The following is a 13995-nucleotide window of genomic DNA, read 5'->3' on the forward strand; positions in this document are numbered from 1 at the left end:
AATATTGGCACCTTTGGTAAATATGAGCAAAGTTGGCTGTGAAAATAAATCTGCATTGTTTATCCTTTTGATCTTTCATTTTAAAAATTCACTCAATTCTAACCTATCATTGACATAAAATAATGGAAAGTGGGGGAAAACTCGCATTATGAAATAAATGTTTTTCTCTAGTTCATGTTGGCCACAATTACTGGCAGCCATTTATTGCAATGTCCTTTTCCCAAGAACTCCCCAGCTCTGAGTTTTCTCCTATAATGCCTGAAATTGGAGAACACCTGACAAGAGATCAGAGACCGTTCCTTCATGCAGAATCTCTCCAGATCCTTCAGATTCCCAGCTCCATGTGGGTGCTTCTTCTCTTCAAGGAGTAGTTCACTTCCAGAACAAATGTTTACAGATAATGTACCTACCCCATTGTCATCCAAGCTGTTCATGTCTTTTTTCTTCAGTCGTAAAGAAATTATGTTTTTTGAGGAAAACATTTCAGGACTTCAATGGTGCCCACAAGTATGAACTTCCAAAACGCAGTTTAAATGCAGATTCAGAGAGCTCTAAATGATCCTAGCCGAGAAAGAAACAATTGGTAATTTTCTAAAATAAAAAAGAAAATTACATACTTTTTAACCTCAAATGTGTGTCTTGTCTAGCTCTGCTATTCGCATGCATGCTCTGCATAATCCGGGTCGATTCAGTTAAACTCCCATCTCATTTTCTCCTCCAACTTCCAAATCGTCTTACATCGCTGTTTTACCTTTTTTTGTGTACAGATTGTTTGACCTTCTTTGCACATTCACTTTGTAAACACTGGGTCGGTGCTTCTGCGATGTAATACGATTTTGAAGTTAAAGGAGAAAATGAGATGGGAGTTTTTTTGACATACCCTAACTGTATTGATCTGGATTACACAGAGTATGCATGTGCATGCCAGAGCTAGACAAGACGATCATTTGAGGATAAGAAGTATATAATTGTTTATTTTTTTAAAAAAAAGGAAAGGTTTCGCTAGATAAGACCCTTCTTCCTCGGCTGGGATTGTTTAGAGCCCTTTGAAGCTGCACTGAAACTGCATTTTGGACATTCATTTTGGACATTCCTAAAATGTTTTCCTCAAAAAACATAATTTCTTTTCGACTGAAGAAAGAAAAGACATTAACATCTTGGATGACAGTGGGGTGAGTACATAATTAAAATGTTTGTTTTAGAGTTGAACTACTTCTTTCAGTTCACCCCAGTCATTTTCTATAGGGTTCAGGACAGGGAATTTTTAGTTTCATCTGACCAGAGAAGCCAGTCCCGTTTGAAGTTCCAGTCGCGTCTGAAAACTAGGGGTGCCAATAATTATGGTCAACATGCATTGGAAAAAAATATGTATTTCATAATGTGAGTTTCTCCCCACTTGTAATGTTTTACTTAAATGAAAGGTTAGTATTTTGTGAATTTTTTTAAATGAAAGATTAAAAAGATAAAAAAATTATTTTCACAGCTGCATTCGCTTACATTTACCAGGGTGCCAATATTATTGGAGGGCACTGTAGTTGTAGAATGTCTAAAGTGTAACCCCAAATTATACAGAACATTTGATACAGATTTCATGTGTATAATACAGATGTCCCGCTTCATTTTTAAACAGATACATAGCAGCAATTTTGTCATTTATTACCCAATGACCTTGTTGTCTCCTATTCTTTCACTAATGTTCACAGGAACTGTAATGTTGACCGTGAATGGCGTGATAACAAGTGGCACTTCTGCAAAATTGTACAGCGTTTTATTTTCATTCTAATTTATTTATTTATTTACAACATGGCTACACTAGTTAGCATTATTATTAAGCTGGTCTTTAGCTTCAAAAAGCCTGATTGGCCATATTAGTCCAATCCCAGTATGTGTCCATTCACATGTGGTTTGTAAGGAATGGCCTATTATTTACACAGTACTGTAATTGACACGTTTCACCTTTAGTCTTTTTCTGTCTTTAGCGAGAGGCTATCCAAGGCTTCCCATATGAGATCACAGAGCATGTTGTCTCACATGGAAGCATTCATTCTCCCCTTCCCACCTGCTGCTGATAATGACAAAAGGAAGTGGGCCGTCCATGTTTCTGCTCTTAGCCTGGACGTTGGAGATCAGTGGGGGTGTCTTTGGGGATGATGTAGAAAGGCGCTGAGTCATTACGAGAAGATCTCGATGGCTGGCGGCTGCACACCAGCGCTTTGAAGCGCTCCCGGAAACGACTGGAGAGAAGGTTGTAGATGACAGGGTTGACGGCAGAGCTGAGGTAAAAGAGCACGCCTGAGATTATGTGCACGTATTCGAATATGTTATACATGTGGTCCGTCCAACTTGTGATGTAGCTCCAAAAGAGTCGGTCAATGTGGAATGGAGCCCAGCAGATGGCAAACACTAATACCACCACAACTATAAGAAAGGAGAGAGAGAAGAAATCAAGTAAATCAATGTTACAATCAACTGTGAAAGCGAGCCTATAGATCCACATAATCTTCAGGCATGATGCCCAGAGCTCCACTGGCATCTCAGTCTCTCGCTAGAATGTTTGATTTTGATTGGTCAGTTGTATCAGATGCTTGTTTAGGCCACGTATTTTACACAAGTGCTTGTATTTGTTTATTAGCTTCTAATAGTAATATACACTAAAACTACACTCTTAAAAATAAAGGTGCTTCACGATGCCATAGAAGAACCTTTTTTGTCTAAATGGTTCCATAAAAAACCTTCAACATCTGAAGAACTTTTCTGTTTCACAAAGGTTCTTTGTGGTGAAAGAAGGTTCTTCATATCCTAAAAAGGTAAGAAAGAGATGGTTCTTTAAAGAACTTTTGACTGAATGGTTCTTTGTGGAACCAAAAATGTTTCTTCTATAGCATCGCTATGAAGAACCTTTTAAAGCACCTTTATTTTTAAGAGTGTAAAGTGGTGAGTCATGCAAGGCATGATTCAGAGAATTAAAAACACCTTTTATTTAGTTTATTTTATTAGTTTTTCACTTTTATAAAAAGAAAATTTAGTCAAATCAAAACGCAAGCTCTGAAATTGCGAGACTTTTTCAGGGTGAAAACGCACTGCTAAAGCTTCTCTCATACACTTAAACTAATATAAATAAACCCTAAAATAGCAGTGTGATGAGCCTATAGTATAAGTCTATAATTGAATAGCTAAATGGTGAGTAATTTGTGCTATTACAGTTTGTAACTGTATAGACACATGCTATATACGCAGATGAACGTGTTTTGCTTTTAGGTCCCATTCATTATGTTGCTTCACTTCACTTTGCGAGTCTCACCAGAGCAGAGAGACATGATCATAACACCTGCTAAAAACTGAAAGACGCTCTGGAAATAGCATCATCGCCATTAAGGGAAGGCACACAGAAGATGTGAAACACTGAGAGCAATGCATTTTTTAATTAATTAATTAATTTAGTTGGTTGGCTGGTTTTAAAACACTTGTTTGGCTAGAGATTTCATCTGTCCAAATGGATGTTTTCAGACATCTAAGTGGTGCTTTTAACAGTCGGATTTAGATTTGCTATGCCAGTGGATTAGAAATGCTACTAATTTGGATTCCCTCATAATAATGTCCAAAAGGAAATAAGGAAGTGTTGTTTTAAAATATTATATTATATTATATTATATTATATTATATTATTATAAAATTAATATAATAATTAATTAATATTTTTAAATGTAATTTATTCATGTGATTTTTAATTATGTAATTATTATTATGTTGAAAACAGCTGAGTAGAATGTTTAAGGTTTCTTTGATTAATAGAAAGTTCAGAAGAACAACATTTATCTGAAATAGGAATCTTTTATAACATTATAAATGTCTTTATCATCACTTTTGATCAAAATAAAGCCTCCTTGCAAATAAAAGTATTAATTTTTATCATTTCTTTCCCCAAAAAAGAAAAAAGAAATTATACTGACTCCAACCTTTGGAATGTTATAGTGTATAATGTTACAAAAGTTTTTTATTTCAGATAAATGCTGATCTTTGGATCATTCAATTCATCAAAGAATCCTGGAAAAAAAACTATTTTTAATATTATTAATAATAATAATATTAATTAATTAATTAATGTTTCTTGAACAGCAAACCAGCATGTAAGAATGATTTCTGAAGGATCATGTGACACTGAAGACTGGTGTAATGATACTGAAAATTTAGCTTTGATCACAGGAATAAATTACATTTTAAAAAATAATTCAAATAGAAAACAGTTTTTAAATAGTAAAAAATTTCAGAATTTAACTGTTTTTACTGTACTTCGAAATCAAATAAATACAGGCTTGGTGAGCAGAAGAGAAATATATATATATATATATATATATATGTATATATATATATATATTTATGTACAAGGGTTACTAAAAATAAATTTACTAAAGAAAATTTGGTTAGCTAAAATAAAACTGAAATAAAATATAAATAGTAAATGAAAAATTTGAAGCACAAAAAATATTATCTGTAAAATAAAAAACTAAAACTGAAATTATATATATATATATATATAAAGTAATAAAAATTGCAGCATATAATACACACACATTTGTATTCCAAATATCAATAAAAACTATAATACTATATAAATAACTGTGCATTGTACAGTGTTTTAAGTCTTTACTATAAATATCTGACCATCACTTACAATGCATCTTGGTGACCTGCCTCCTCCGTCTGCTGTCCAGATGGATTTTCCAGCTGTCGTGGTTCTTGTCCAGTTTGTCCTTCCTCTGCTTCTGTCCCCTGGCCAGTGTCAGACCAATCATCAGATACAGCACGCTGATCATCATCATGGGGACAAAGTAAAAGAGCACAGTGGTGACCTGGATCACCAAGTTATATATCCATTTGGGCTTGAGCAGGTTGCAGGTAGCTGATTCCAGAACCCTCTCTGGCAGGTACTGGTACTGCAGGCCGTGAAGCGAGGTGTTCGGGATGGCGCAGATCAGGGACAGAATCCAAACGCTAGTGATGACCTTTTGAGCATGCTTGTTGGTTATAGCGTAGCGGGTTTTGAGTGGGTGGATGACAGCTATGTAGCGTTCCACGCTTAGCACTGTGACGTTAAGCACAGAAGCAAAACAAACTGTCTCAAATAAGATGATCTTGAAGCAGCACATCCTTTCGCCGAAGGGGAAAGGGTAGTTCTGCCAAAGCTCGTAGATTTCTAGCGGCATCCCAAAGAGTAGTACCAGCAGGTCTGAGATGGCCAAGCTAAAAAGGTATAAATTAGTAGGTGTCTGCATTTTCCTGTCTTTAGTGATTACGGTGCAAGTGAGGAGGTTTCCCAAGACCCCTGTGATGAAGATGAGGATGTACATAAAGGTTACGGGGAAGAAGAAAGGAGATCGTCTAGGGCCCAGAAGCCTAAACAGAACTTCATCCATGGTCTGAAGGTGACAGCGTCCACTTTCATTGCTGGTGAAGTTGAATGTAGTGCTGTTGCAGAACACATAATCCTGGTTTGATCCGTTCACAGACTCACAAAGGCAGGTTAGAGCCATGATGGGAATCGAAGGGTGAAAAGCCTGTCTTGAAGTAAGTGTTTAAACTGCTACCTCTCAGACTGAACCTTCGGCATGATGGAGACCTGTGTCAAACATATTTACACATTTTAAGTGCAATATAGGTGATATAAATGCTGATGCAGTGAAGGTAAGCAGTATGTTTACAGGAATACTGTGCTTTTTTTCTTGATTACTGTTATTTTCTCAATTCAAAACTGATTTTAATCATTTTTTTGCTTTACAAATAACTGTACCTATTGAGGCTATTCACCTTATTTTTCATAACTGCCGTAGGGAAATAACGAGAAGTGCGGTAAAGGGTAAAACTTTGAACTACAAACCATTGTGTTCATAATTAAGATAATACATAATTAAGGTAATATGGTAAGACACACCAATTTGCAAAATCAAGCAAAAAAGAGCTGTTTTGTACAGTTAAAAACAGCTGGAAGTGGATGAGACTGGAAATCAGACACATTAAATTTACAAATGGCTCTATTTTTGTTCTTACAGCAAAAATAAGGTGGATAAACTATAGATTTTTTTTTTTTTTTTTTTAATTGACAATTGACCCTTTGCAGGGAACTTGATTGACAGGCGATCTGACCAATTAGAATGCTGAATCCGCTATTTTGTCCAAAAAACAAATCAGACAAGAAAGCAGATTAACTTCAGTGGATTTAAACATGAGAAACTGTGTGTATTGACATCTTTTCATGGTTAAAATAAAATACTGTCTGATGTTTATTCATGTTAATTTCATGCTTTAATTAGTAAATATGAAAAAAAAAAAGTATGGTTTATGTGCTGCTTGAACTGAAGTGGTATACAGTGATCTGTCACGACACATTTAAGAGCCACAAAACGGTATTTATTATTCAAATTTATTTTAAAAAATGACAAAATTTTAAAGCTGACACTTTGTTTTATACCAGAAGTAACCTCCTATATCTATATCTACATCTATATCTATCTATCTATATAAATAGATAGATAGATAGATAGATAGATAGATAGATAGATAGATAGACATACAAATTCTAAATGTCAATTTTTCTGTCCCTAATGAAACATAAAGAAATGTTATTTGAACAATTACACCTTCTTAAGCCATTAATGTAGCAATATTTGTTATTAGATTAATTATATAGAATTCCAAGCACCAGAATTCGTCCCCACAGCCATGTAGAAAGTGCTTTATTTTGAGGTCAAAAACATTTTTTTTGTTTACCATTTCAATACAAATAATAATGTATTCATAACTATTAAATATATTATATAAATGGCATAAAACAAACTAAATGATGAATAAATATTATAAAGTATATAATAAAAGTAGTGGTCCCCTGGAGTTGTGTCACTGGTGTTATATTGTTTAACAAAAATCTTTTATTTTAAAATAAAAATCACACTGATGACATCACTTGACTTCCTTCTTTCTACTTCCTAAAGATCTATGAAAAAGGCCCATGTTAAGTCCACTGTCTCTTTTCAGTTGTCAGAAATTTTCTCATTTATCTCAGGATTTTTTCATATGAAGCGTTTAGTTGAAGTCACAACGTCAGTTTTTAGTTGAATACAAATGGATTAAACTGCTTAATTTAGTGAGTAGTCCATGATTGACAACATGTGGTTTGATGTGGTCTTTAAATAATGGCACAAAAAAGATTGTATTCATATGTATTCATAAAGTCAAAAGGAGTTTAAATGTTAGAACAAGAAGTACATTTTAAGACATCTTTACATACCAAAAGTGGACATTTCTGTAGAATGACCCCCATATGTGTGCATGTTACCCCCTTTCCCCTGCTAAAACATTACTGATTAATACCATCTCATCTCAACTTGCTTGAACTGGTTTGTGAAACACAGCTGTTTCAGCTCTGTCCAAGATTCTTTTCTAGTTGTAACCAGTTTTGTTAAGGTCTACCAGGTCATATCCATAATCTAGATCTGCTAGACCAGCTTAGACTAGCTACTGACCATAAATGACCATCTTCCTGGTATCTAACCGTATAAATCATGGCACTTGTTTGTCCCTCTTTACCTGATGTCCCACTTTTGCTGAACTGTAAACCCATGGAAACGCGCAATATGTGGATACCCAGGGACTACGAATATACTCTTACAGCTATTTCATTCGTTCATGTGAGATACGTCTCAAATGTCAGTACTGATTAAATTTCTTAAAAAAAAAAAAAAAAACATCGGTCCTCATACTGTATCCTTAAATTAATCTCGACGCGCAAATGAAGCAACATATAATTAAAACTAGGTACTGTAAGATTACAATATTGAGATCACATGACTGTTGCTTTGACCAAAAATTGCAATCTAAGATTTGTTTTTTATGCATGCAAAAATCTTTAAAACATTGACTGCATTATTTCATAGCAGCAGCTTATGAGACATCAAAGCGTATTTGTAAATATATATTCAGCCTATTTATTTACATATAGATTATTTATGAATGCGTGTTTCGTCAGTACTACACAGCTGACTGAATCTGATATTAAAAATGTACTTTATATAAATGTTGCTTCAACAAATACATTATTTAATCCTTCAGTGTTGTAAAGTTAAGAAATACATAAAGACACGCACCTTTCCAATATCCTCAAGGCAAGCGCACCGCATCCAGACTTGTTCTTTCAACTTGATCCCTGGTCACGCAAATGTTAAAACAATCGTGGTAAACAATCACTGTTTGTAAAGCTGTAAGACCGTGCAGACATAACAGGTGTCATTCACAGCCATTACAGTGTCTGTGCCTTGACTGAGTTGCTCGGATGATGGATCTTTGCGGTGAGGACGCACCCAAACATCCAATGAGATGAGAGACCGCCGGTCTTTCATCCTTCTCAGTGTTCGTTTCTCAGAGGTTTCATCTGCAAATCAAACAGATTTTGCCTTTGATTGTTTATGCATCACTCGTTTTAAAGTGGATTCAGTGGACCAGGATGGAGGGAGGAAACTGATGTTGGATAGGTACGCGCTCGCCTCTGCGCGTCTCCAATCAATTCAGTGTTTCAAATGCAGCGTCTGTAACGTTTTCTTATGTTAATATAACATTCCATATTTGTATTCTTCAAATTAAAGTCGTTAACAAAATGATTATCTAAAATTAATGTTTAAATTAATGTTAAGTACAAAAAGTGCGTTTATTGCAGCCAGTATATTTCTTATTATTATCAAAGCAGCTGTGCTGCTTTAAATTTTCGTGGATCATTCATGTTTGGAATAAGTACATTTTTAAATAATAATAATGACTTTATTCAGCAAGAATGCATTACATCAATAAAAAGTGACTTTAAAGACATTTATATTGTTACAAAAGATTTATCTTTAAAATAAAATCTGTTCCTTTGGACTTTACATTCATCAAAGAACCTTTAAAAATGTATTGTGGTTTCCATAAAAACCATATGAATAAACAAGCACCAATAATAACTGAGCATATCAGCATATTAGAATGATTTCCAAAGAGTCGTGTGACCTTGAAGAATGGAGTAAAAAAATACATTTTAAAACATATTTAAATGGTTATTTTAAATTGTAATCATAGTTTACATTAATATTTTTACTCAATGTGAGTGAATGCAATGAGCGCTGAGAGAAGGAGATAGAATTTCACGTTCATATGCATGTTAATGTGTTTATCAGTGCTTTACTATGCACACAAAATGTTTCTGTCAAGATGAATTTTTTTGATAGATTAAATTATTTGATTACAGAGGCACTCTGAGGAACCTTATTGGATCATCAGCACTAAATACAAATTTTATAATGAAAACTGAATACCATTAGATTTTTTTTTCTCTATTCAAAGCTGTATTCAACCCTTATAGCGCATATGGTTGCATAAGATAAGATTAGATAAGATAACGCTTTATTGATTCAAGGGGAACCCATGAACAGCATGGTACAACGATATGAATTTACAGCCATTTCACCGATACATTTAATAACACTCACTTAAATGACTTGCATCTTTAAGACAAAGTTATCGTCTAACAGATAATCTTGTTCAAAAAGGTTATTGAATTTGATGTCACAAGGGCAATACCTGGTTATAACCTTCTTGAGGGGCACAATTCTCTATTGTAAATGTTTCTAGGACAACCAAACATAACACACAATGCACAACAAAATCATAAATGAGAACTATTCAGAATGCCGTATGCCTTAGCAGAATCCATACTGCATGGATGAGTGGTCTGACAGTGCTGCGATAAACTGATTTATTTTGTCAGATTTGCTGACATCCTTATGTCTAAGACTTACATATTTATTTTTTTACAAAAATGACTTTATGATCATGAGTCAATCTGATTACAAGTCTAATTTTAATTGTATAATATCTTAAAGCTTTCACTAAGAAAAAAAAGTCAATTACAACATACAAAACAATCAGCCTAGAAAAATATTACAATAATATATTAGTTTAAACCAAAGTGTCAAGTCCAGCTTTTAAAAATGCTTTTATTGCTTTCTCTTCAAGATATGATGAAGAATGTTATTAATGAGAGAACTTCCAAACCATGTCTTTACATTAACCAGGCACACTTACCTATAATGATGAATTGACTCTTTGCAGGGTTTAACTGACAGGCGATCTGACCAATCATAATGCTGAATCTGCCATTTCGTCCAACAAACCACAGTAGACAGTAGAAGGCTTTTTCTTACTTAAGAACAGTAATAACAGTGTAAGTTCACTGTAATGTTATGTATAACCTTGTCATACTATTAATCCTTACATCTATTGTTAACGACATATAATGTAATTTTTTTAAAAACAGTGTTTCCAAATAAGTCACAACAAAAGCTCGAAGTGCTTTGAAACACGTAGCATTATTCTATGTGTTGACGTAATTTCAACTGAAACAGGAAGACATATCAAGCATATCAGGACATATCAAGCAGTCCCGCCCCCTTTTTTAAATGAAGATGCAGTGGATTACACTTGTTTGTGAAGGGAATGCGCCTCCCGATCCACATAAATGCATCTATGTTCGCACAAATCATTCGTGATCCAGCATCACTTACAGCAGAAGTGAGTATAAGGTTTTTTTAATGAATCTTTGTGATCACCTTTCCTATTAATGTACTAGTTAGCAAGTTTAACGGCTTAATGCGGCTAAAGTAAACAGGCTCGTCTCTCCACAGCGAGAAGAGAGGGGCGGGGCGAGCAGAGCTCACCTGCATTTAAAGAAGTCTCGACCAGAATAGGATGAATTTTGCAGAGCTGATTTTGGCAAGGTAAAAAGGGTGCTGTTTTACACTACCATTGAGAATTTTTAACCACAGTATATTATAGACCCTAAAGAATCATATCAACTTGTGGAAAATGGGCATCAATGGGAACAAATAACCAATTTCTGCTGCAGCTTCAGTGTCTATTTATAATGCAGGGGGCGGGACGCTTTGGATTCTAGAGAGCATTTGATTGGACAGAATGTTTGATGAGAAGCTGAAGTGCAGGGTGATGTCATCAAAATTGTTGATCCATATTGGCAGAAGTTGTAGACTGTAAGTTTTGAATGCTTATATCTTGCAAATGTAAATTTGTGAAACACACTAGCTTATAGATAACCTTAAGGCTATCATAAGCCAAAAAACATCAGAGAAGCAGAGAAGCAAAGCAGAAGCACAACCAAAACAATGTTCTTCCGCAAGATGCAGTTTTATTTTTAACCGCTAGAGGGTCAAAAGTTACATAGCACAACAACAACACTCATTCACTATGGTGGAATCTCTGTAGCGTACACATTGTTTTGACTTGTTGCTTTGCATATAAAAAGTTTGAGTAAATTATATTGCCCATGTTAACAATATAGTATCATATGAATAGTCACAAGTGTTTTCATTCTGTCCCACAAAGATATTCACAGCACGTATATCACCTGACAACTACAAACCAACTGTGACACCGGGATGCGCTTGTTATTTATATCCCGTAAAATCTTGCCTAGTCACGCCTGGCCTTTAAGTGCACGTCTACCATGGCCTGCGTTAAACGCTTCAGTCGTTGGAACAAAAGTCATCCATGGGTAAGTTCTGTGTTTTTTTTTATATTGACTCTTGCACTGTTGCCATAGCAGAGATCGGTCACAAATCCAAAACATGTTTGCAAACATGTTAAATCATTTATGGTTTGGCCTGTTTTGAGGCACATGTTCAATGAGGCAGTTAGAATGAATCCGCTGTTCATTACGCTTCTAATGAATCTATCAGCAGGACTAGAGAAGGATCCAAAATTCTAAGACCACGGTGAAGTATTTAAATTTAAAGAACTGAACAATATAAACATCTGAAATTAAAGAATTCTAAAGGTCACTTTGGGCACTATAATCATCAGGTGCTTATTAAGTTTACTGCAGTCATTAAAGGAATTGTTCACCTAAAAATGACAATTTGCTGAGAGTTTACTCACCCTCAGGCTATTGAAGATGCAAACAAGCTTGTTTATTCATCGGAACAGATTTGGAAAAATTTAGCATTACATCATTTGTTTTTCAAAGGAGCATCTGCATTGAATGGGTGCCATCAGTATGACAGTCCAAACAGCTGATAAATAAATCACAATAATCCACAAGTGATCCACACGACATCCGTCCATCAAATAACAGCTTGTGAAATGAAAAGCTGTGTGTTTTTGAGAAACATCCATTACTAAGATGCCCCATTTAGTGTGGAGAATCCATTGGTGAGCAAGTGATGTAATGCTTCATTTCTCCAAATCTGTTTCTGATGAAGAAACAAACTCATCCACATCTTGAATAGCTTTAGGGTGAGTGATTTTTTTAGCAAGTTTACATTTTTGAGTGAACTGTTCTTTTAAAGCAAAACTCATATTCATTTAGTCTATTTTTTCAATTAACCTTTCACTCAAACTATGCTGATTATATCATTTATAATGAAATAAAAATTGCATTAAATTTGAAAAATACATAATAGCATTTTCACTAATAGTCTCAGACTTTTGGACTCCCATAAGTGGAAGACAAAGACAAATCAAACCCTTTATAATGCAAAATCAATGTCTCTGCTTCATGAGGCACTCAATATAGTGAGAGATAATGTATGCATTCTCACAGAAATGTTAAACTATTGTAAACCTCTGGCCTGTAAGAGTTAATGTCTCACGGATAAAGATTATACAGGTTTATAAAAGAACAAAAGGAGGGCCATATGAACAAGCCGTTTTGTTATTGTGTGTGAAGGTTTGTGATATTTGATAATAAGGAAAACATAGGGTACATTTAAAATGAATAGGTAATGGCAAGACACATCTGTTTTGGAAGTTCCCACTTAATCAAAATTTGGGATGTGTATATGATTCATGTGTGATCTACTGTAACCTCACTCACAGATGAGTGTTTCCTTTACAACTCCAGTTTGACAGCACAGTAAGGATGTTAAAGATAAGAAAAGATTTCCCTCATTTACAGAATTAGCAATTCATCAACTAGACAGTCTTCAAAGATCCTGCAACATTAGTATCTAACTTCATCTAGATTACTTTTAAATGTCATGACGTACATCTGCGCTTGTAAAACTGTGTGTTTTTCCACGGACATGCCGTGAGAGAAAAACATTTCACACCAATCAGTCATGACTGACAGTCTATGTTTATACAGTAGTATCAGTCTGTTTCCTAAATTATTTTATAGATGCATTTCAAATATTTAGAATCTTGGCATTTATCCAATAAAAAACCAAACACCTATTTTGGACAGGTTTATTAGACCCGTCTCTACAAAATTAATTAGCTTTGCAATCACAGCCAACATGGGCATAATTACAGCTTTGAATTACATAGTGACGTGGCTGCAATATTAGTCCTGAAAATACAAAAAATACGCCTTCATTTATGAAAACAGCTGCGTAATTAGCATATAAAAGGGGTGGTTCCTTTTTGAGCTAAAAGAAAACATTGCAATTGCACAGTGACATTGATTTACCTGATATATTATCTTTCACTTTTCAGATTACTGTGTTAATACATTTTTACCTCAGCCATAAAGTAGTAGAAAATTGCTTATTGTTTTATGTTGTTTAGGGATGATTATACACAAGGTATCTGAACCAGGAAAAAGATGAAGATCCTAACAACTGACAAGAAGTTTACGTGCCATATCGGAGTTACACATAAATATAAAGTTGAAGATAAACCATGTGGGTCATTAAACAATTGAAACGAACCAAGCAAATCAACCAAATTTCAGAATTTGGTTCAAATTTTTGATTTTGTCAATTTTTCTGAAGAAAGATAAACATGTATGTAGATGACAGCCATTTTTTTCAGTATATGCTAGTGGTGTCCATTGAAAAATGGGGGGAAAAAAGCATTTTTCAAGTTTTTTTCTCCAAAGTTTGCATCCCTGTAACTCAAGAAGCATTAAAGATATTTTAATGCCTTTTTAGATTTGGGGTCATACCCAACTTTCCTTTTGGC

The 13995-nt window shown here is 34.5% G+C and overlaps 1 protein-coding gene across 1 annotated transcript; it reads right to left on the reverse strand.

The window, feature by feature from the left end:
* Positions 1 to 1133: 1133 nt before the first annotated feature.
* Positions 1134 to 8387, reverse strand: nmur3 (neuromedin U receptor 3). The gene is made up of 3 exons (XM_051122275.1): positions 8139 to 8387; positions 4673 to 5617; positions 1134 to 2418 (listed from the first exon to the last, which is right to left on the reverse strand). The coding sequence occupies exons 2-3, from the start codon at positions 5529 to 5531 to the stop codon at positions 2108 to 2110; spliced, it is 1170 nt and encodes a 389-aa protein (XP_050978232.1). The 5' UTR covers positions 5532 to 5617; positions 8139 to 8387; the 3' UTR covers positions 1134 to 2107.
* Positions 8388 to 13995: the final 5608 nt, after the last annotated feature.

This window comes from Labeo rohita, chromosome 11, assembly GCF_022985175.1.
Source record: "Labeo rohita strain BAU-BD-2019 chromosome 11, IGBB_LRoh.1.0, whole genome shotgun sequence".
Lineage (NCBI taxonomy): Eukaryota > Metazoa > Chordata > Actinopteri > Cypriniformes > Cyprinidae > Labeo > Labeo rohita.